A 25,091-nucleotide genomic window follows, 5' to 3' on the forward strand; every position below is an offset into this window, starting at 1 on the left:
GCTCTGTCCTGTGCCAATCGCACTGTCTCTGACACTCCCATCCCAATTATCCCAGTCACTGAATCAATCCACCTCATAGAGGGCCTTCCTCTCCTGTGCATAGTGATCCCATAAACAGCACATGGGAACCCTGCCCTCTCCCGTGCCATCCTCACCACCTCTGACATACCTGAGACCATTGCTGGAGTCACTGTGTCAATCCCCTGATTGAGGGTCTTCCTCTACTTCACTAACCCTCCACCTTCCCAAACATGGTATCTCTCTCCCAGGAACAACACAACCACGACATGAAGTATGAGAGACAAAGCTTTGCCATCCTTGCCTCCAAGGAGTAATCTGGCTGTACCTTCTCCAGACATTACGTGCTTGGCAGTCCATGGAATTTTGAATACTTTTCTCCAACACAAAAGCCTCAATCTCAATTCTTCAGTCATTCACGAGCAATAAGCAGCACAGCAAGTGACTTAAAAGATCATAGCCTAAATAAGGAACACTTTAATCTTCTAACTGGCATTACTGTTCCTCAACATGGAGAGTGCAGTATGTTTCCTGATCTCCTGACTACTAGTACCAAGTATACTGATTGTGCACCCAACCAAGATGAAACTGTTCAGTTTCAATATTCTCTCCATTTATTGATATTGTCTATCAGTCTAGTGGTGAGAACTTGTCTTCCTGATAATGAGATGCAATTCAATTGTGTGGTCCACCACAGCAAGTTTCAAGTTCTCTTCCCTTTCTGTCATCTCTATATGAAAAGTTACCGATGACCCTTCTTCTAATCCTGAGGCCACATCTTTTTCACAGAGCCCAGCTTTTAGAGTAATTTGCTCAGCATACAGATTTTATAGGTACAGAGAAAGGATATAAACTTGACACATCTTTATTTTTTTTCACCTTTCTTAATTTTAACCATGTAGTATCCTTTTGCTCTGAACAACAGATTCTTAGTCTAGGTACTGGATTTGCACAAGCACAATCAGTGTTCTGAAATTCCCATTTTTCTCCATGTTAGCTTTAATTTGTTATGATTCACGCTGTCAAATGCCATTGAACAGTCAATAAAACACAAACAGACAACGTTCTAGTCTTCTTTGCTTTCAGCCAGGATCCATCTGATGTTGTTGTTTGTTATGTGCCGTCGAGTCTTAATAACATCAAGAAATTATTTTGAGTACAGAAAAACTTGTTGTTATGTGCCGTCGAGTCACCTGCGACTCATAGCGACCCTATGTACAACAGCCCTAAACTCCACTCTGTCCTGTGCCAATCGCAATGTCTGACACTCCCATCCCAATTATCCCAGTCACTGAATCAATCCACCTCATAGAGGGCCTTCCACTCCTGCGCTGTCCCTCCACCCTCCCAAGCATGATGTCCCTCTCTAAGGACCGGTCTCTCCTCACAACATGTCCAAAGTATGTTAGACGGAGCCTCAGAATCCTTGCCTCCAAGGAGCCACCCGGTTTAACCCTCTCCAGGACAAATCTGTTTGTTTTCCTAGCAGTCCATGGTATTCTCAATACTCTTCTCCAGCACCACACCTCAAAGGCATCAATTCTCCTTCTATCCTCCCTGGTCATTGTCCAACTCTGATGCATAACAAGTGATTGTGAAGACCATGGCCTGTATCAGACGCACCTAAGTCTCCAAAGAGACACCATTGCTCTTCAGCACTTTGGAGAGGTCCCTAACAGCAGACTTTCCCATGGCAATGCGCCTTTTAATTTCCTGACTGCTGGTGCCAAGACTGTTGACTATGGAGCCAAGCAAACTAAAGCTGTGTACAGTCTCAACCTCTTCACCATCCATCTGATATCATAAGGATATCCTTGGTACCACAGCCTCTTTAAATCCAGCTTGAACTTCTGACAGTTCTCTACGTACTTGTTCTTGCCACTTTTAGTGATCATAAAACAGTATTTTGTTTGCATGTGATATTGTTAGATAATTTCCACACTGTTGGATCTTGGAAATGGATCTCTTCCAGTCAGTTGGCCAGACAACCTGTCTTCCCAATTTCCTGGCAAAGACTAGTGATCAATTGAGGCCTGTATCTCTCATTTGAAATTATCAATTGGTATTATGCTTCAGAGAATTGGACAATGACTAACAAGGATGACAGAGATGCTGGAGAAGAGTCTTGAACATACCATGAACTGCCAAGAAAATAAATAGGTCTGTCTTGGAGAGAGTGAAACCAAGTCTCTGCTTGGAGGCTAGGATTTTGAAGCGCCACCACATTTACTTTGGGCACATGGCCAGGAGAGAGCGATCCTTGGAAAAGGGCATCATGCTCAGAAGGGTGGATGGGCAGCGCAGGAGAGGGAGACCTCAGATCAGATGGATTGATACAACTGGGGTTGGTGTGTTGGAATTAGTGAGACTGGCTCAGGACAGCTGCTGTACATAGAAAGGTTCACTATACATCACAGGCAACTCAATGGCACGTAACAACAATAACATACTATGACAGGTTTTGGAAGCAGGAATTGCATCCACTTCCTAAATAACCTGCCTCCAGAAACTCCATGAACTTTGATAAATGTCAATAGTTGTAAAGAGGCTTCAGGCCTTTTGTTCATAGAGTCGCTATGAGTTGTGCTCAACTCGAAGGCAATCAGTAACAACAACAATCCCAATCACTGTTCTTGCCATTTTTTAATGTTCATAAACAGTATTTTGCTTGCATGTGATATTGTTAGATAATTTCCACACTGTTAGATCTTGGGAATGGATTTCTTCCAGTCAGTTGGCCTGACAACTGTCTTCCAAATTTCTTGGCACAGACTGGTGATCATATCCAGGGCTGCATCTCTCATTTGAAATATCAATTGGTACCCAATCATTCCTGGTGTCTTATTTTATGTCAATGCCTTCAGTGCAGCTTGACATTTGTCCTTCATACCACTGGCTCTTGGTGATATGGTACTTCCTGAAATATTTTAGAGTTAGCCATTTCTTTTTTGGTACAGTGATTCTGTGTATTCCCTCCATCTTCTTTTGATGCTTCCTAGACCATTCAAGACTTTGCCCATAGCATCTCCAAGAGTTTCAACTCAAGGCTTGAATTTAGTTTTCCGTTCTCTTGGCATGAGAAATGCTAAGAGAGTTCTTTCCTTTTTATTCTACACTTTAGGTCTCTGCATATTCCATTTTAATAATTTGCTTTGTTTTCTTAAGATGCCCTTTGAAATCTTCTGTTAATCTCTTTTGTTTTGGCTTCTCAACACTCTAGTTCAATTTTAAGGGTCTCTTCTGACATTCTTCCCCCCCCCCCATGTCTTTGCAATGACCTTTTGCTGTCTTCATGGATGCTTTGATGTTATCCCACAACTCATCTGATCTTCAGTCACGAGTGTTCAATGCATCAAACCTATTCTTAAGACGATTTTTAAATTCAGGTGGGACAGATTCAAGATCATATTTAGATTTGAGAACCTATTTTGATTTTCTTCAGCCTCAATTTGAACTTGCACATAGTAGTCATTCTACAGTCCGCACGTGACCTGGATCTGACTGCTGATACTGAGTTTCTCTAATGATTCCTTCTACATATGTAGTCAACATGAGTCCTATGCAGTCTATCTAGTGACATGTGTAAAGTCACTGTTTGTGTGTTTTAAAAGATATTTGCAATGAGTAAATTACTAACCATACAAAATTCAATCTTTCAAATCCACACTTTCTGACTATACTTCCTTCTTGTTTCTAACTTCTGCATTCCTATCACCAATTATGATTAATATATCCTGACTATATGTCTAGTCAATTTTGGACTACAATATTTTAGAAAAGTCTTCAATTTCCTCCTCTTTGGCTTTAGTTGTTGGTGTGTGTATTTGCATAATAATAGGTCTTTCTTATATGCATATGGATAATATCCTATCACTCACAACATTATATTACAGGACAGTTCTTAAAAGAGGTGACACCTCTTTCATTTGACACACTAGTGGCACAGCTTTTGGCATCACAACAATCCACAAGTTACTTAGTACAGCAACTTGACAGACAAGTGTTGTCCTAATTAGCTTATTCTTGTTATGTGCTATCAAGTTGCCTATGACTCATAGTTACCCTATATACAGTAAGTCTAAACCCTGTCACATCCTGAGCCAGTCTCACTGACTCTAACACACCTACCCCCAGTATCTTAGTTACTGTATCAATCCGTCTCATCTAGGGTCTTCCTCTCCTGTGCTGTCCCTCCATCCTTCCATGCATGATGTCTTTCTCCAAAGACTGATTACTCCTGGCCACATGCCCAAAGTATGTGAACAGAGCTTCAAAATCCTTACCTCCATGGGGTAGTTTGGTTTCACACTCTCCAAAACAGAACTATTTGTTCTCTTGGCAGTCCAGTTCAACACTCTTCTCCAGCACCACAACTCAAAAGCATCAATTCTTCTTCTGTCAGCCTTAGTCACTGTCCAGCTCTCTGACACATAATTATGAAGACAATGACCTGGATCAGGCAAACCTAAGTCCCTAGACTGACATCATTAATTATTCTTTAGTACTTTGGAGAGGTCCCTGACAGCAGACTTCCCCAATGCAATTCATGTTTTGATTTCCTGACTGCTGGTGCCAAGAGTGCTGACTGTGGAGCCAAGCAAGCTGTAACTATTAACAACCTGAATCTCTTCTATATCTATCCTACTGCTGCCAACTGGCCCAGTGGTGAGAATCTTTTTCTTCTTGATATTGAGCTTCAATCAATATTGAAGACTACAGTCCTTACCCTTTTGCAGCAAATGCTTCAGGTTCTCCTCAGTCTGAGCAAACACGGTTGCTCATCTATAGATTGCATGCAGGTTGTTTTATGAGTCTTCCTCCAATCCTGATGACACATTCCTTTTCATAAAGTGCAGCCTCCCAAACTATCTGTTCCACATACAGACTGAAAACATATGGAGACAGGACACATCTCTGATACCTCCTTTCCCAATTTTGAACCATGCAGTGTCTGAGGACTGCTTCCTGGTCCAAGTATTAGAGCAATGATAAAGAAGCAAGAATACAGATACTCAAGCTACAAAGTAGTTAGAAATATGGAGATCAACCCCACCCAGTACAACAAACTGACAGAGAAGTTTCACATTTTAGGAGGCTCCATGTCCAAGTCCCAGATACTGGTTCAAAGGGATGGCTTTCCCTCTCTGGGGGTTCAGGAGGAAGATCCTTGTCTGTGAACTTCTACTCCTGGACCATCATCCTGTGGCTTCATGTCTCTGCTCTGACAGTAAATCAGGTGCACACACACACAAAAATCATGGGGCAGGGCCCATGTGAGGCCAGTGACAGCATGATAGGATGGGGCTCTGTTTGGGTGCTGGAATTTTCAAGCTAAGTAAGGCACATGGCTAGCACACAGTAGGATAATGTCCCATGTGAAGGCTGGACCTGGTCTGCTGGTGCTCCACACCCGGCCTGATGGTCATAGGCCCAAAAGCCCGAAGTGGAGACAGAGTAGAAGATAATTTCTTCCATGGCCACTGCTTGCTTGTGAGCAAGGCATGGTGGAAGTCAAAGCCTTTTTTCCCCCTAAAAAGTTTTTTAATACCATATAAAACATGTACATTTCCAACAAATTTATTAGCCAGATGGTTACTTTCTAAATTCTGGAATTTGTCATTCAGCCCTTGTTTTACCATAGACTATCCAAAGAGCAAACAAATCTGTTTTGGAAGAAATAAAACCAGGATGCTCCTTAGAGGCAAGGAGAGTAAAACTTTTTCTCTCATATTTTGGGCATGTTGTCAGCAGGGGCCAGTCCTTGGAAAAAGGCATCATGCTGGGAAAGGTAGACAGTCAGCAAAAGAGAGAACAAAGGACAACCCTCAAGAAGATGGACTAACAAAGTGACTCAAACAATGGGCTTGTTCAGAGTTGTTCAGGCATGAAAAAGATGGCACAGGACGGAGCAAGGTTTGGAGCAGTTATTCACAGAGATGCTGTTAGTCATAGTTAATTTGATGGCACCTAACAACAACAGTTTTATAACCCTTTTTAATCTATGTATCTTGGAAAATTAGGTTCCTTCTAAGTATACTGTTTTGTAAACACTCAATTTTTATCACCATTGTATGTTGTTGTGTATTGTCAAGTTGGAACCGACCCAGAGCTGACCCTCCAGCAAGTTTTCCAGAGGCAGAGACTGTCCATCCTTCTTCCACAGAGCAGCCAGTGGACTTAAACTGCATGCCTTCAGGACTGCAGCACTTCTTAACACTAGGCTACCAGAGCTCCTTCTATGTATTTATATGTTGCGCGCGCGCGCGCGTGTATCACATGAAGAGTGTGACCAAGAGCAGATCTTCCCAAACAAGAAGTAAAGCTATCTACCAGATAGAGGAATTGAGCCTGGGGACCTTGCTAGACTGTCTATGTGTATCATGACCTAACAAGTGGTATCTCCTGACTCAGAGGAGGAGTGGGTGCCCCTTCTAATATGAGGTTGAATGGCACAGTTGGTACGCTCTGGAGGAACATTCTGAGAGATTTCAGCTACAGAAACAGATAGCACAGGCCTGGCCAGAGGTGCTGTGGATTCTTCTGCCTGGTACTAACATCCTCAGTTCCCTAGTTCCACACCACATAGACGAGCTATTCAAGATAGCTGTGTGCTGCTGCTCTCCTTATTCAATGTTTCAATTCAGTCTCTTCCTTCATTTTAAATACTTCGTCCTTTCTTTTTAAACTGTGAGTTGAAGAATTATTATCCCTATTCATTATTCTTATTTTTTGGTGTCTTTGGTGTAGAAGCTCTGAAATGCTATCTGCCCAGCCAACATTTTACTCAGTGGCCAAAAGCTTGAGTACTGCCTGGGCCTTTCCTCTCAAGCTGGACACAGACCTCACCACCACTCGATGCCCAGGACCCAAAAGTCATAAATGGAAAGCAGCAAGCAAAACAGGCACTGGACTCAAATCCAGGGAAGCCCGCATCCCCTAGAGTAGCAAAGACATCATCTTTACCAAGACAACAAATCTACACTAGGCTGGGGCCCTTCCCTCTTGACACCCTTGGAGATCTTTCCCACAGCATGCATGTTTGTTTCATGGCATTTGTACATTTGTTTGTTTTATAGTTTGCTCTTACAGGTACAACCTTTCTCTGTCAGTTTACTGCACTTGGGTGGGGAGTATGACTTGCGTGCTACGGGTTCAGTTTGCTCTTATACAGACTTGTCTGTCAGTACATTGTACTTACTGACTTCCATGTTGCTGGAAGCTATGTCTTTGATAAACTCCTACACATTTGCCTCATAAAAATTCAGCAAAACAGGAATGAAGGGAAATTTCTCAAGGTCATAGGTGCAAAACCAAGAGACAAAATTATACTTAAAGGAAAAAAAAGACTGAGTTTTGTTGACTCCTGCTGAGTCAGAACAACCCATAGCTGACCCTCCAGTAGATTTTCAAAGGCAGTAAATCATACGAGAGGAGATGCCCCATCTTTCTCCCACAGAGCAGCTGATGGATTTGAACTGCATGCCCTTGGGGTTGCAGCACTTCTTACCATTAGGCCACAAGAGCTCCCATCCCTCTTGTGCACAGCAATAAAATGTCCACTATCACAACTCTATTCAGTTTTGTATCAAGAAATCTAGTCAGAGCAGTAACATAAGATATAAAGAACACCAGAAGCGAACAAGAACCATCACCTTTATTTACAGATATACCCCAATACATGACAAGGTCAGTAGTGGATCAGAACTACCAGAAAGGAGCAGTGGCCTTTTGGTTAGCAGCACACATATAATGGAGCATGTGACCAGAGAAAAAGAACATCAGGAAAAAACACTGCATGACTTTACTCACAGAATAACAAGAACATACACATACAGGTACATACATACAGACACCAACCTTCACTGGTTCTGTGGGAGAATTAGGGTTGAGTCAATTCCAACTCATAACTGACCCCAGCAGATTTCCAAGGATGTAAATCACACAGGAGCAAACTGCTCGTCTTTCTCCCTCAGACTGACTGGTGAAATCAGACTATCGGAGAAGCCTGGCTTTTGAGATTACAGTGCAACTCTACAAATTATACCACCAGAGCTCCCTGATTCTCTACAAAATAGTCACATTTTATGAATAGTGATGGACGAGAAAAGGAGTATCGAACATGGGTGAAATATGTTCAACTTGACCAAGATCATGGACGCCACACTAAATTATACACGCAGGAACACTCTGGTAATTACTATTACATATAATCTTACAAGATCTCACATACATACACGCACAGAAATGGGATAATCTAGTCCATGCATTCTGTTTTATATCCTAATTTGCTAAATAGTATCTGAGGTGTTAAAAGCTTACCACAAAACCTAATATACAATTATTGGTCTCTACTTGTCTGGAGCATAAAAAAATAAGAAAACACAAGATTTCAGAAAAGGATGATGTATAAGACTATCTACACGAACTGCAGCCTCCTCTATTCTAAGACCAGAAAAACTACGTGGTGCCTACTCTACCACCTACCAAATATGCTAATCAGGACAACAAGAGATGACAGAGAGAAAAACGTGAAACAGAACTTCAGATTCTCATAAAATCCAGACTCATCTGAGACAGATGGAATTCCTCAAACTCTTTAACCCAAAGTTATCCCCTACAGTCACCTTTTAGATACATAGCAAGTTGGCCCGTAAAGAGGATTGCACTGTTTTTAAAAAATGATTTGACCAAATGATAAAAGTTACTACTCTTACACACAGATGATAAGGCTGAGGGGACAGAGAAAGGTTAATGGAAAAGAATCAAATAGAATTTAAACAATGCAAATGTTGACACAGAAAATGTAATCAATGTCACAGAACACTATGTGCAGAAATTACTGAATGTCAACCTGTCTTGCTATGTACACTAATATACATACAATATTAGTCGTTTTAAAAGTGAAGAAATGAGCTATTTGCAATAAGAATTCCTCTAAAAATTAAACAAGTATGTTTTCAGACGATCTTACTAAATTTTCAAAAATCAGATCAGTTTATATAAGTGAGATGCCTAATTTTTTCTCCTTAATATGTAAAAACAAAAGAAAGGCTTATAAAGTGAACACTAACACTATAAAAGAGCATATTCCTTAGTACAACCATTGTTGTTGTTATGTGGCATTGAATCGCTTGTGACTCATAGCAAACCTATGTATAAGGGCCTAAATGCCATTCTATCCTGTGTCAAACTAGCCATCTCAAACGCACTCATTCCCACCACTCCAGTCACAGAATCGATCCATCTCATCAAGGGTCTTCCTCTCCTGTGCCTCCCCGCCACTCTGCCAAACATTATGTCCCTCTCCAAGGACCAGTCCCTCCTTGCAACATGCCCAAAATATGTCAGACGAACTTCAGAATCCTTGCCTCCAAGGAGCATTCCGGCTTCACCTTCTCCAGGACAAACCTGTTTGTTCTCCTAGTAGTCCATGTCCATGGCATATTCAACACTCTTCTCCAGCACCACAGCTTAAAGGCATCAATTCTCTTTCTATCATCCCTATTCATTGTCCAACTCTCCGATGCATAGCAAGTAATTGCAAAGACTATAGCCTGGATCAGGCGCACCTTAGTATCCAGCCTAATGTCGTTGCTCTTCAGTACTCTTGAGAGGTTCCTCACAGCTGACTTTCCCAATGCAATTCATCTCCTGATTTCCTGGCTGCTGTTACCAAGAGTGTTGACTGTGGAACCAAGTAAACTAAAACTGTTATCTCAATCTCTTCACCATCCATAATGATGCTGCCAATTGGCCCAGTGGTGAGAATCTTTGTTTACTGACACTACACTGGATGTGCTCACTAAGTTGTGCCAAGAAATCTGGAGGACTGCCTGCTGGCCGACAGACTGGAAAAGATCAATATTTGTTCCCATTCCAAAGAAAGGTGACCCAAGAGAGTGCGGAAATTATCGAACAATATCATTAATACCACATGCAAGCAAGATTCTGATGAAAATTAACCAAAAACATTTGGAACAATATGTCAAAAGAGATCTGCCAGATGTGCAGGCTGGATTTAAAAGAGGTCGTGGTACTAGGGATATTATAGTTAATGTCCGATGGATCTTGGCAGAAAGCAGAGACTACCAGAAGAACGTCTATCTGTGCTTCATTGACTATGCCAAGGCTTTTGACTGTGTGGATCACAACAAGCTATGGCTGACTCTGAGAAGAATGGGAATCCCAGAACATTTGATGTGCTTATGCAAAACCTATACTTGGACCAAGAGGAGGTCATCAGAACAGAGCAAGGAGACACTACATGGTTCAAAATCAAGAAGGGGGTCCGTCAGGGATGTATTCTGTCTCCATAACTTTTCAATTTGTATGAAGAACAGATCATCTGAGACCCTGATGTACGAGGAGGAATGTGGCATCAGGATTGGTGGAAGAGTCATCAACAACCTGCATTATGAAGATGACAAAACAAAAGTACAACCATACGAGATCAAAAAGGCAGCATCTCATAAACACAATGTATGGGAATGACTGCACAAAACACAATGAGAATAAAGGAAAGTGCGAAACACAATGGATACAAGTTTTGTATGCAAACCAATATAAAATAAAAATTTACATTAAAAAAGGGTAATACCTGCCAAAAAACAAAGCTCAGAAGACAGAAAAGGAGGATAAAACTGGGTACCCAGAGAGGAAACAGGAAGAGTGGCTTTACATGGAAGGAACTGCAACCAAGGTCACAAATCAAAGTATATATATGCTACTGAAAACTAATCTGCTCTGTCTACTTGCCATCCAAACTACAAGAACAAGCTCAAAACAAAATCAATCATAAATGTGCTCCTTTTCTTCTTTCTTTCTGGGACCATCAGCATTTTGGCCTTTAGATTAGCAGCTGTACTAAGAGAAGAGAAAGCCTTTCCCTTCCATTGCCTACTTTCCTGAGGTTGTATCTAATTAAAAGCATAATGGACAAAATTTGAACATGTCAGGGGGAAAAAACGTGGGGGGTTAGGAAAGTCAATAATTTTAAACCTTATTCCAAACAGTTTGCTGAAGTCTTAAAAACAGTCACTCTTTTCCATAATTGGCAGCCTGTCCCCCCTTAACTCCAACACTTTTCACTTTGCTGCAGTGCAGCAGTGAAGGCCAGTGTGGAGAAAAAGCATCGTCCTCCAAAGCCCAGTCTGCCCACCTGACATAACATCTTCTGCCAGGTCCTTTTCTCTTTCCATCTTCTCCTCTAGAGTCGAAATGCAGAATTCATAGCCGGCAAGAGCAAATTCTTGTCTGCAAAGCAAAGACCAGGAAATGGCTGTTCACTTAATTCACAAATGTCTTTTCAATTTCATTATTTTGCTTCTGTTTAAGTACTAGCAGTTTTTTTAAAAAAAGGTTGGCTGCAAAGAGGCAATGTTTCGAAGTCTCTAATGCAGTATCTGTTATTTCTCAGCAGTTTCAATTCATTCACTTAATGTCAAGACATAAAAAGCTAAAAATGCTAACATAACCAAGTCTTCATCATTTTCCACTAAAAAATTCTAGGTCAGTTTCTCCAGCTGTAAAAGTCTGACAGCTATTCAAAGGAACACTACTAATAAGAACACCCTGCACTGGGGATTCCCACTACCAACCTTAAACTGTTTCTGGACACTTAACACTTTCCTAAACGGCAATAAATTTTTTTATAGAAATGGAATTCTTTGTTTGCTAAGGGCCTAGAAAGCACTTAGGACATCTAAGCAGGCAGACTGTCTCTGGATACAGTACCTGCCAACTCCTGGTTCCTACAGAAACACACAGAAACAAGGCAGAGAGTCCTTCTCCACCCAAGGTTCAACTTAGTTCCTGTTCCAGTTCACTAAGTTAAGTAATATTACAAAGCTCATCTCTTCTCTGAGAGCTTTTCCAGAGAACTGATGACCTCACAATTCTACTTTGTTCTCAGAAGAAAAAGTGTTCCCTTTTCTTTCCCAGTGGCAGGAGAACTCTGTCTAGACAGGACATGGAGCAGGAGGCTGATCATAAGATGTACCTTGCCAGAGCCAACTGTCTATAAACAATTCCCCTACTACTGAAACTTTACTCAGCTTTAATGAGACTCAGGATTTGGCCCTATCTTTTCTGGTCTCAAGTCTCTCTTAATAGCATCAAGAAATTATTTTGAGTACAGAACAACTTGTTGTTGTTATGTGCCGTCGAGTCACCTGCGACTCACAGCGACCCTATGTACAACAGCCCTAAACTCCGCTCTGTCCTGTGCCAATCGCACTGTCTGACACTCCCATCCCAATTATCCCAGTCACTGAATCAATCCACCTTATAGAGGGCCTTCCTCTCCTGCGCTGTCCCTCCACCCTCCCAAGAATGATGTCCCTCTCTAAGGACCGGTCTCTCCTCACAACATGTCCAAGGTATGTTACACGGAGCCTCAGAATCCTTGCCTCCAAGGAGCCACCCGGTTTAACCCTTTCCAGGACAAATCTGTTTGTTTTCCTAGCAGTCCATGGTATTCTCAATACTCTTCTCCAGCACCACAGCTCAAAGGCATCAATTCTCCTTCTATCCTCCTTGGTCATTGTCCAACTCTCTGATGCATAACAGGTGATTCCGAAGACCATGGCCTGTATCAGACGCACCTTAGTCTCCAAAGAGACACCATTGCTCTTCAGCACTTTGGAGAGGTCCCTAACAGCAGACTTTCCCATTGCAATGCGCCTTTTAATTTCCTGGCTGCTGGTGCCAAGACTGTTGACTATGGAGCCAAGCAAATTAAAGCTGTGTACAATCTCAATCTCTTCACCATCCATCCTGATGCTGCCAATTGGTCCAGTGGTGAGAATCTTTGTCTTCTTGACATTGAGCCTCAATCCATATTGTAGGCTGCAGTCCTTGACACTCTGCAGCAGGTGCTTCAGGTCCTCTTCAGTTTCAGCAAGCAGGGTTGTGTCATCCGCATAACGCAGATTGTTGATAAATCGTCCACCAATCTTGACCCCACATTTCTCCTCATAGAGCCCAGCCTCCCGGATAATCTGTTCTGCATATAGGTTGAAAAGGTATGGATATAGGATAAATCCCTGGCATACGCCCTTCCCAATTATGAACCATGCAGTGTTCCCTTGCTCTGTTCTGACGAATGCTTAAAGGCTAATTATTACTGGCTACTACACAAACTTCTACTGCTACATAACTGAGTATCTTATCAGTATTTCTTGGCTTTGTTCTGCTTTCTCTCCCATAAATTCACCTTATCAATAGCTGCTTTCATTTTCACATCTCCAAGAAAATACTACTCCCTGCTGTAGTGTTCGCTGGCATGGTCCCAAGTTCACAGCTTCTCAAAAGACTTGGAAGTCAATGGCCATCAGAAGTTTTGGCCTATAATGCCCAGTCATAATGCAGATCTGAGCAAATCTTGCTCAGAGATAAGTAGCTAGTGATAGGACAGCAGACACCATGGTCAGAGGTTTTAATGAGGACTTTTAATAGCACCATGTTATTCCCAATTTCTGGCTGTCATGTGCTACCGTTAGTAAAAATATAAGGAAAAGAAAGCCTTAGGTCTCCCCCACACTGGCCTTAGTTCTCCCCCACACTACCCTTAGGTCTCCCCCACACTAGCCTTAGTTCTCCCCCACACTACCCTTAGGTCTCCCCCACACTACCCTTAGGTCTCCCCCACACTACCCTTAGGTCTCCCCCTACACTAGCCTTAGGTCTCCCCTCCCACTAGCCTTAGGTCTCCCCCACACTAGCCTTAGGTCTTCCCCAGACTACCCTTAGGTCTCCCGACACACTAGCCTTAGGTCTCCCACACACTACCCTTGGGTCTCCCATACACTACCCTTGGGTCTCTCCATAAGCTTTCTAGAGAACTTCTCTGTTTATTGCCACCAAAAAGGAATGAAAAGTGCCAAGGCTTGCTCAGCAGTGTTTGTCTGGCACATATCCAAACTGTCTTCTAAAACTCTTGTGGGTTTGGCAGATTTTTATTATTATTTTTTTCTTTTTAAGACTTTTGACTCACCTGTTATTTTTAAACTACATTTCTCTCAGTCAATTCAATGTTTTGGTCTCTATTAGATATTTCCCTTCGTAACACCTCTTCTCACCACTGGGCCTATTGGCAGCAGTATGATAGATGATGAAGAGATTCAGATTGTTAACAACTTTAGTTTGCTTGATTCCATAATCAAAACTCTTGGTACCAGCAGCCAGAAAATCAAAAGATGAATTACACTGGGAATGTCTGTTGTCAGGGACCTCTCCAAAGTACTGAAGAGCAATGACGTCACGCAAGAAACTAAAGTGCACCTAATCCAGGCCATACATAGTCTTCACAATTACTTGCTATGTGTCATCGAGAGCTGGAAAAAGACTAAGGATGAAAGAGAATTGATGCCTTTGACCTGTGGTTCTGGAGAAGAGGACTGCCAGGAGAACAAAGTGTTTCATCCTAGAGAGGGTGAAGTCAGCCTGCTCCTTAGAGGCAGGGATTCTGAGGCTTCATGTGACATTCTTTGGGCATGTTGCAAGGAGGGACTGGTCCTTGGAGAGAGACATCATGCTTGGAAGGGTGAAGGGATGGAGAAAAAAACAGAGACCACAGATGAGATGGACTGATATAGGGGTAATGAGGGTAGGCGTGTCAGAGATAGCAAAGTTGGCACAGGACAGAACAGGTTTCAGGGCTGTTGTATGTAGGGTCGTTATGAGTCACAAGCGACTCCACAGCACATAACAACACCTCTCCAGAGTGAAAAGCTAGGATGTCAGTCTAGAGACTTAGGTGTCCCTGATCCAGGCTGTGGTCGTCTCAGTTGCTATGTACCCGAGAGATGGACAATGTAAGGATGGCAGAAGAATTGATGCCTTTGAGTTGAGGTGCTTAAGAAGAGTGAACTGAACATACCATGGACTGCCAAGAAAATTTATAAGTCTTTGCTGGAGAGGGTGAAACCAAGCTGCTTCTTGGAGGCAAGGATATTAAAGTTCTTTCTCACATACTTGGGCATGTAGCCAGAAGGGACCAATCTTTGGAGAAGAATATTATGCTCTGAAGAGTCAAGGGACAGAGCAGAGGAGGAAAACCCTAGATGAGAGGATTAAAACAGCAGCTGAGGTAATAAGGGTGGGTGTGTCAGATACAGTAAGATTGGCTCAGGACTGAGCAAGGTTCAGAGCTATTGTGCATAGGGTCACTGTAAGTCATAGTCACAATAGCACATAACACCACCATCACCTAGCAACACTGTTTATATATTAACCAAAGAAAGTGAAGGAGGGTAAAGCTAGATACTAATACTAATTTGTCATAATCAATTATATCATGGCATTAATTCTGTTGGTTTGGGATCTTAAGACTTATGGGATAATCCAGTCAACTGACATTAATGCCGTTGTTGTTGTTAGGTACTGTCGAGTTGCCTGTAACTGAGAGTAAAACAGCTCTGAAGCCAATCTCACTGACTCCAACACACTTTTACCCTCATTGCCTCAGTTACTGTATCAGTCCATCTCACACGGGTATTCCTCTCTTGTGCTGTGCCTCCACCCTTCCAAGCATGATATCCTTTCTCCAAGGACTGGTCTCTCCTGGCCACATGCCCTAAAGTATGTGAGATAAAGCTTAAAATCCTAGCCTCCAAGAAGAAACCTGGTTTCACCCTCTCTAAGACAGTTCTATTTGTATTCTTGGCAGTCCTAGGTATGTTCAAGACTCTTCTCCAGCACAACTGAAAGGCATCAATTCTTCATCTGTCACCCTTGTCCAGTTCTCTAATGCATAGCAAGTAATTGCAAAGACGACAGCATGGATCAGGCCAGGCATAATACAGTTCTTAAACTTTACGGTCTCCTTCCTAGTATGGAAAGTAGTTATCTAGTATCTTAAAAGCTTATGAGTGCTCAATTAGAATGAATTATTACATTTTAACCACAACTGTAATAAAAAGCTCATTTAAAAAAGAAATAAAAAGCCTGGGTCATAAGAAGCCAAGAATAAGACAGGATCAACTGTCTGCATGAACTACTATAACCACCCTCCTGAGACCAGAACTTGGTGGTGACTGGTTACACATTCTGCTCAGAAATAAAGGGGAGGGGAGAGACAGAGTGTGGGTGCACGTAGACAAGAAAGAGCAAAAGCAAGCACATGCATACCTGTAAAACCAAAGTACAGAGTGCAAAGAACCAAATTGCCCATGGCTATTTTTAAGAACTCCCCAGGACAAACCTATTTGTTCTCTTAGCAGTCCATGGTCTATTCAATGCTCTTCTCCAGCACCACAGCACAAAGGCATCAATTCTCTTTCTATCATCTCGTCATTGTCCAGCTCTCTGATGCATAAGAACTGATTGCAAAGACCATGGCCTGTATCAGGCCATGTATTAGTCTCGAGACTCACATCACTGCTCTTCAGTACTTTGGAAAGGTCTCTGATAGCAGACTTCCCCAATGTAATACGTCATAATTTCCTGGTTGCTGGTTCCAAGAGTGTTGACTGTAGAACCAAGCTGTTTACAATCCCTAGCAATTGTTAGTATTACTCCCTCTTTTCCTAGCAATTGTTAATATTACTCCCTCTTCTACTATGAAGAGCTATGTTAATGTTCTCTGTTAGTGTCCAATTTAAGTAGGAATAGAAAATTTGGTTAGATTTGTCACAATACAATCATATAGGTGAAAGCTATATGCCTCAAGTCAGTAGACTACTGAAAATACCCAAAGTATAAGTGGAAAATCTAAGCACAAGAGAGGAAGACCCTCAATGAGACGGATTGATTCAGTGGCTGGGGTAATTGGCATAGGTGTGTCAGAGACAATAAGATTGGCACAGAATAGAGGAGGGTTTAGGGCTGTTGTACACAGGGTCTCTATGAGTCACAGGCAACCTGATGGCACATAACAACAACAACAAATAAAGATTTCAAAGATGAGGAATGGAGCACTTTCAAGTGTGACAGGCATCCCCCCCCCTTTGGTAAGTAACTGGAGATGTATCTTCAATAAAGAGTCAAAGTTCTCAGCCCACATCACTAAACTCTGGTTACTCCCACATCTAGATTCCACCACACTTACCTATTCTGAGCAGCATAGATACTGGCCAACTTTAAGGAGATTTCTATTATTGCATTGTCTTCCTGTTGGAAGAAAGGAAATGAAGAAAATTCACAAGTAAAATTTCCTCATGGAGTTCTTTCATATCAAAGTCAAACTGAAGTTGACCTCAAAGTCATCATCTTCAGCATTTGAAAAGACTAAACCAAATATGAATTCCTCAACTCACCATACTTTTACACTGAGGAATATTGACAATTTTATAGAGATGCTAGAGAGAAAAGAAAAAAAAATACACTTCTTTTTTCCTTGCTACAGTACAAGTGCAGATTATTTTATTTGAAAAAGGGCTTTTAAGCAAATTTTTAAAATTCTTTAATATCGAAAATGTTTTCTTTTTTCCCCATTGTTGCACATTTTCTTTGCCCTCCCATTCCTCCTCCCCCAGCCCTCCCTGCGATGCACACCTTGTTCCAGATTAGCATATGTATAATGCCTAACCATAGATTCCTTTCAGACAGTGCTTTCCCTCATCTGATCTAATGCAATGTCCATTAACCTATCCACTCTTTTCCCATTCTCTCCCCAATCCCTCCACGGCTATCCTAGTTTATAAGGGTGGTGTTACACAGTATTTGTTCTTTTGTGACTGAGATATATCATTCAGCAGAATGTCCTGCAGACTCCCTCATGCTACGTGTTATCAGTTTACTGTTTTTCAATGATGTGTAACATTCATGTGAACATTATGTGTCCTCGAGTCGCCTGCAACTCACAGTAACCCTATGTACAAAAGCCCTAAACCCTGCCCTATCCCTTGCCAATCTTATTGTCTCTGACATGCCCATCTCCATTACCCCAGTGATGGAATCAATCCATCTAATCGAGGGTCTTCCTCTCCTGTGCTGTCTCTCCACCCTTCCAAGCATGATAGCCCTCTCCAAATGTGAATGTACCATAGTTTTTCTATGCATTCATCTGTTGATGGGCACCTGGGTTGCTTCCATCCTTTACTATTATGAATGTATGGGTGCCCACATATCTGTTTGAATCATGGCTCTGGTTTCTTAAAAGTATATTCCCAGTAGTGGAATTGCTGGGTTAAATGTTATTTCTATTTCCAACTTTTTGAGAAAGTGCCAGACTGCCTTCCATAACGGCTGTACCATTTTCTATTTCCACCAGCAGTGAATAAGAGTTCCCATCACTCCACAACCTGGCCAGCAATTGTTTGGCCTGTTGAGCTATGCTATTACTGCTGGAGTGAGATGGTATTTCATAGTTGTTTTGATTTGCAACTCTCTGATAGCTAGGGATTTCTTTATGTGTTTGCCACCTGACTGTCCTCTTTGGTGAAGTATCTTTTCATATTCTGTAGCTATTTTATGATTGGGTTGTTTACCTTTTTCTTGTTGAGGTGCTAGAATATTCTATAAATTTTAGATGAGTTCCTTATCAGATATATCATTATCAAATACTTTTTCCCAGTCTGTGGGTTTCTTTTTGATATGCACGAGGATTTGATTCTTAGAAGGTCACATTCATCTATTTCATTCTCTCCTGGTTGCAGGTGCAAGAATAGTTTTAAAACTGCTTCAACTAGACCCAACACTAGGTATTGTCCTTACCTGTTTCATGCCCCCTTCAAGCAGGTAACTCATTGTTGCTTTAAAAAGTTTTTCTGCCTAAAACCATAAGAAAATAATTTTTAACCCATACCCTACTATCTCTATAGCCCTAGAATCTAAGTATTAGGCAGTCGAAATATTAAATTTAAAACATATACAAACAGAGAGAAAAATATCCTTATAATATGAAATTAAGATAAATAAACTGGAACCCTACACCCTCTTAACTTTATTCAAGTTGAAACTACCTTCAGAAATTAACTTCTCACCAAAACCCAGCAAACTGCAAACTATCCCCTAACAGTCACTTTTCTTTCTGTCCACTTGCAAAATTCCCTCAATTTTTAGCTGTGATGAAGGTCTGACGAGTAGTGCAGAAAAAGACATTCAAGCAGTTTTTCATTTGATGGAGAAGCTGCTTATCCTCCATTCTTTTTCCTTTCCAACAGTGGACCAGCTCACCATATGGATAAGGACAGATCTCTGAAAATTAATCTGGGCTTCAGGCCACCTCATACAGCAGAGTTTTTCCTACCTGACTCCAGTCTTCTCTTAACTAATGAATCAAAAAGAAGTATACCAATATCCAGTCTGAGTCACCACATTTTGAGGTCTCTTTCTTACAGCAATCTAACCATTCTCCTACTAATACTGTTCTCTGGACTCCTTTACAAATTCAAGTTATCATAAAGTAGTTAACTTACATTTTCAAGCTGACCACGTATGAATGCTAAATTGGCCATCTGAAAAGCAAATTAAAAATCACTTTTCTGTTTAGAACACTACTGCGACATATTTCAGTCACTGAAGACTCCCTTACACAAAAATGATTGAGAGAGAAAGCTTCTTATAAATTAATCTGGTAGAAATTATGAATTACAATAATGTAGAAGTAGATATACCTTGATAATGCTAAATCAACTCTAGGTCTGCATTATTAAAGAAACAAGTGCTACTAATATTTGTTTCTTTAGGATAGAGTATTGGGCCTTGAAAGTGACACCACAGAAAAAGTCAAAACCAAAAGAAATTTCATTAAAACCAAGAGCTTTAAGACATCCTGAACGTCAGGACCACATAAAACAGGAATACTAACAAGCTTTCTCTTTAACCACCATTCACCATAACAAGTTCAAGCTGCTTAGCAGAGTTACCAAATCGTAAGTGTAGGTGATGGCCTTGTGGTTACCACTCTGGTGTGCAAGACGGAGAGCATCATGCAAGATTAGCTCAGCCTCCTCTGGTTCATCCTTCATGATGCTCAACTGAAAAAAACAATAAACAATAGAAAATGAAAAAGATAATGGATATACATGCCCAATACAAAAAAAGGAAACCATCATTCACTCATTCGTCAGATATTCACTGAATTCCTACAGAGGGCGATGTCACCAGGAAACACCCCTTGCAGCTAGGTGGTATTATGACAAAATGTTGGCCAAAAGAAATAGACAGAAAATTTGAGAAATTTTTTATGAGGAAATTGCTTGTCATCCTTCTCTTTATACCTTCTAGTCTGGAAACAAGCCTGCAGGTTATGAACTAATGACCTGCAGGTAGGTCATTAACTAATAAGAATTATAAAGAAAACAATGGAAAAGGCAGATAAGGTGACTCCTACAAGCAGGAAAGTCAGCAAAAGGAGTACAGTTAAGATTATATTTGTTCCCATCCCAAAGAAGGGTGACCCAACTGAGTGTGGAAACTACAGAACAATCTCATTGATTCCACATGCAAGCAAGATTCTACTGAAGATTAACCAAAAACGACTGGAACAGCACATCAACAGAGAACTACCAGAAGTCCAGGCTGGGTTTAGAAGGGGTCGTGGTACTAGGGATATTGTAGCTGATGTTAGATGGATCTTGGCTGAAAGCAGAGAATACCAGAAGAATGTCTATTTGTGTTTCATTGATTATGCAAAGGCATTTGACTGTGTGGATCATAACAAACTGTGGCTGACTCTGAGAAGAATGGGAATCCCAGAACATTTAATCATGCTAATGCAAAACCGATACTTGGACCAAGAGGCAGTCATCAGAACAGAGCAGGGCAACACCACATGGTTCAAAATTGAGAAGGGTGTATGCCAGGGATGTGTCCTATCTCCATACCTTTTCAACCTGTATGCAGAGCAGATTGTCCGAGAGGCTGGGCTCTATGAGGAGAGGTGTGGCATTAGGATTGGTGGACGATCTATCAACAATCTGCGTTATGCAGATGACACAACCCTGCTCACTGAAACTGAGGAGGACCTCATGCACTTTCAAGGACTGCAGCCTTCAGTATGGACTGAGGCTCAATGTCAAGAAGACAAAGATTCTCACCACTGGACCAATTGGTAGCATCATGATGGATGGCGAAGAGATTGAGATTGTTCACAGCTTCAGTTTGCTTCGCTCCACGGTCAACACTCTTGGCACCAGCAGCCAGGAAATCAAAAAACATATTGCGATGGGAAAGTCTGCTGTTAGGGACCTCTCCAAAATACTCAAGAGCAACAGTGTCTCTCTAAAGACTAAGTTGCGCCTGATAAAGGCCATGGTCTTTGCAATCACTTGGTTTTTTTTAAATTTTTTTTTTTATTTTATTATTTTGCGTGTGTGTGTGAGTGTACCGTCAAATCAGATCTGACTGGTACAGGAGGAGATTTTCCCTCCTTCCCCGGCAGAGCATCTGGTAGATTCGAACCATGCGCCTCTGGGATTGTAGTTGCAGCTCCTTACCACTAGGCTGCAATCACTTGTTATGCATCAGAGATGGACAATGACTAGGGAGGATAGAAGGAGCTCAAATGCCTTTGAGCTGTGGTGCTGGAGAAGAGTACTGAATGTTCCATGGACTGCCAAGAAAACAAACAGATCCATCCTAAAGAGGGTTAAACCAGGCTACTCCTTGGAGGCAAGGATTCTGGGACTTTGTCTGACATACTTTGGACATGTTGTAAGGAGAGACAGGTCCTTGGAGAGGGACATCATGCTTGGTAGGGTAGAGGGACAGCTCAGGAGGGGAAGACCCTCTATGAGGCAGATTGATTCAGTGACTGGGGTAATCGGGATGGGTGTGTCAGAGGCAATGCGGTTAGCACAGGATAGAGCAGGGTTTAGGGCTGTTGTACATAGGGTCGCTGAGTTGCAAACGACTCAAAGGCACATAACAACAACAACAACAACAGTTAAGATAAGGTAGAAAGGATAACAATGAGCCAACTGAATCCCAGGAATAAAAGAGAACAATGTCATAACCCAAGAATAAGGAGTGAGTGAAGACTCTATAGAAAAAGATGAACTGTTTAGAATGGGAAGCACGGGTCAGGGGCAGGGAGAGACAGTGGATGTGAAGGGAGAATGCTGGTGAGCTGGGCTCCTTATAGATCAGGCAGGGCTTGCAAGGCAGGCTAAGAAATGGAAAGTTCATGCAAAGAAATTACACAATCTGATTTCTTTTTTTTTAAGGAAAAAAAAAGTCACTGATTATTATATGGAGAATAAATTATAGGAAGCAAAAGAACAGGCAAGACAATAGGAAGAGGAGATGGAGAAGAAGTTGGAAATATTTTGGAGGTAATGACAAGTTTTTTGTTGAGCTTTAAGTATGTGTCTTAGAGGAAGACGGTGAGGTAGCACAAGTCTGATGAGGTGTCTGGGTTGAGAATTTCCACCTGCATTCAGAGGCCATCTCTATAATGTATCTGATGTATCAAATACTTAAGACCAGATGAGTCCATGGGATGTCAAGGATATCACACAGGAAAAAGCAAAAGTTTATTTTATAGAGATAAAAGCCAAAATGGTATCAAAACTCTGAAATTTTTGCTATAATGTAAAAAGATAAAGTGAGAAGAAAAAATGGTGTGAAAATCCTCAACAAACTCTCAAAAAACTATCTGAAAAGATAAAGACAAATATAATCACATGTGCAAAGACTCAGAATTAGGAAACCAAAAAGAATGCTGTTCTGTGCAGTCAAATCACCTGTGATTCACAGAGATCTATGAACATCAGCTCTGAAACCTGCCTTATCCTGAGCCAGTCTGACTGACACACCTACCCCCATTATCCCAGTTACTGTGTTAATCCATCTCATCTGTGTTCTTCCTCTCCCACACTGTCCCTCCACCCTTCCAAATAAGATGTTTGTCTCCAAGAACTGGTCCCTCCTTGGCCATGTGCCAAAGTATGTGAGATGAAGTTTTAAAATCCTTGCCTCCAGGAAGCAGCTTGGTTTCACCCGCTTCAGGAGAGATCTGTTCATTCTCCTGGCAGTCCACGATAAGTTCAACAATCTTCCCCGACACCAGAACTCAAAAGCTTTGATTCTTCTATCATCTTTAGTTACTGTCCAACTCCAGGATAAATAGCAAGTAGGGTGAAGACAATGGCCTGGATCTGGCAAACCTTAGTTTCCAAACTGACATCATTGCTCTTCAGTACTCTAAAGATAAAGATGTCCCTGACAGCAGACTTTCCCAATGTAATTTGCCTTTTGATTTCTTGATTATTGGTGTAAAGAGTGTATCTTGTAAAACTGAGCAAGCTGAAGTTAACAATCTCAATCTTTTCTCCACCCGTCATGAAGCTGCCAACTTGCCCCATGATGAGAATCTGTTTTCTTGATATTGAGCTTCAATCCATATTGAAAACTACAGTCCTTAACCTTCTGCAACAAACATCTCATGTCCCCCTCAGTTTCAGCAAGCAAAGTTGTACCATTTGCGTTAACGTAGGTTGTTGATGAATCTTCCTCCAATCCTGATGCCATATTCTTTCTCATAACGGCCAGCCTCCCAAATGATCTGTTCTGCATATAGATTAAAAAGGCACGGATCTCTGATGCACACCTTTCATGATCTTAAATCATACAGTGTGTCCCTGCTCTGTTCTGACTACTGCTTACTGGTCCAAGTAAGGTTTCAAATGGGCACAATTAAGTGTTCTGGGACCCCAAATCTTCTCAAGGTTAGCCACAATGTGTTGTGATTCACAGTCAAATACCTTTGAATAGTCAATGAAACATGGACATATATACCAAGCATTTTTTAAACCCAAAGGGATGAAGGTGGTGGTGGTGGGGGGGGAATCAAACCTCTAGCTGTAAGGGCGAAAGATTCTATGGTCAAAATATTGAATGACAGTAAAAGACGATGGAAAGAATACACAGAGATACTACACCAAAAAGAGTGTACCTCTGCTAAACCATTTCAGGAAGCATGGGATAAAAAAAGGGGTGGCACTAAAGGAGGACATCCAAGCTGCACTCAAAGTACTGGTGAAAAACAAAGCCCCAGGACCAAGCATCAACCGAAATGTTCCCCAGTCACAGAACTAGGGGTACTCACTGATTATGTGCCAAAAAAAATTGGAAAGCAGCTACCTGGTCAACCTATCAGAAGAGATCCGTATTTGTACCTAATCTAAAGAAAGCTGACTGAAGAGAATGTGGAAATTACTGAATATCATTACTATAACATTCATGTTATAATTTAAAAAAACAAAACCAAAAACTACTGGGTAAAACTCAGGTATCCCTGAATACCATAAAGATGGTTACTTATGCTTTAACTGTGCTGCAATCCTGAAGACACACAGTTCAAATCCACCAGCTGCTCTGCAGGAGAAGGATGGGCAGTCTCCTCCCATGTGATTAACTGACTCTAGAAATCCACGGGAACTCTTCTTTGAGTCCATTCCAACTCAATGGTACAAAACAATAACAATTCACTTTGCAAAGGCACTCAACTGTGTGGATAAGAAAGTAAGAATAACAAAATAAAGATTCCAGAACACTTAATAGTGCCCATGTGTAACCAGTACCAAGAAGCAGTCATGTGACTAGAACAATGGACTACTTCCTGTTTCAACATTAAGAAAAGGCTGGCCTTTCATCATACTTTCTCAACCCATATGCAAAGCAAATAATCTAAGAAGCTGGAGTATATTAAGTATGATATGGGACATCAAGGTTGAAGGAAGACCCATTAGCAATGTGCAATAAGCAGACAATTTTGCAGAAATTTTGCAGAAAACAAAAGAGCTGAACCATCTACTGATGAAAAGTAAAGCCTTTAGTACTGATTACATTTAAGCATAAAGAAAATCTCTTCACAACTGTACCAAAAAATATATATGTGTGTGTGTGTGTGTGTACATATATATATATATATATATATATATATATATATATATATATGATAAAAGATTGACATTATCAAGGATTTTTATTTACCTAGATCCACAAGCCATGCTCACAGAACTAGCAATTAAAACAATCAAATGCTGTGCAAAGGACAACTTTAAAATTAAGGTGCACCTGACCCAATCCATAGTATTTCCAGTAATCTCACACATATTGTTGATGCCGGTGAAAAGAAAACAACATATCACAGACTGCCAAAAAACAAGCTCACCTATCCTGCAAGA

The 25,091-nt window shown here is 41.3% G+C and overlaps 1 protein-coding gene across 1 annotated transcript in view; it reads right to left on the reverse strand.

The window, feature by feature from the left end:
• Nucleotides 1-25,091, reverse strand: part of TTC19 (tetratricopeptide repeat domain 19) — an 86,758-nt gene that overhangs the window by 58,611 nt on the left and 3,056 nt on the right. Inside the window, exons 3-7 of the mRNA XM_006901400.1 lie at nucleotides 19,827-19,937; nucleotides 19,377-19,415; nucleotides 18,673-18,729; nucleotides 17,066-17,127; nucleotides 11,177-11,271 (exon numbers count right to left, since the gene is read on the reverse strand). Of these exons, the coding sequence (XP_006901462.1) occupies nucleotides 11,177-11,271; nucleotides 17,066-17,127; nucleotides 18,673-18,729; nucleotides 19,377-19,415; nucleotides 19,827-19,937 (364 nt within the window). The remainder of the gene's footprint in view (nucleotides 1-11,176; nucleotides 11,272-17,065; nucleotides 17,128-18,672; nucleotides 18,730-19,376; nucleotides 19,416-19,826; nucleotides 19,938-25,091) is intronic.

The sequence above is a fragment of the Elephantulus edwardii genome, unplaced genomic scaffold (genome assembly GCF_000299155.1).
Source record: "Elephantulus edwardii isolate Elephantulus edwardi_28Jun2011 unplaced genomic scaffold, EleEdw1.0 scaffold00324, whole genome shotgun sequence".
Classification (NCBI taxonomy): domain Eukaryota; kingdom Metazoa; phylum Chordata; class Mammalia; order Macroscelidea; family Macroscelididae; genus Elephantulus; species Elephantulus edwardii.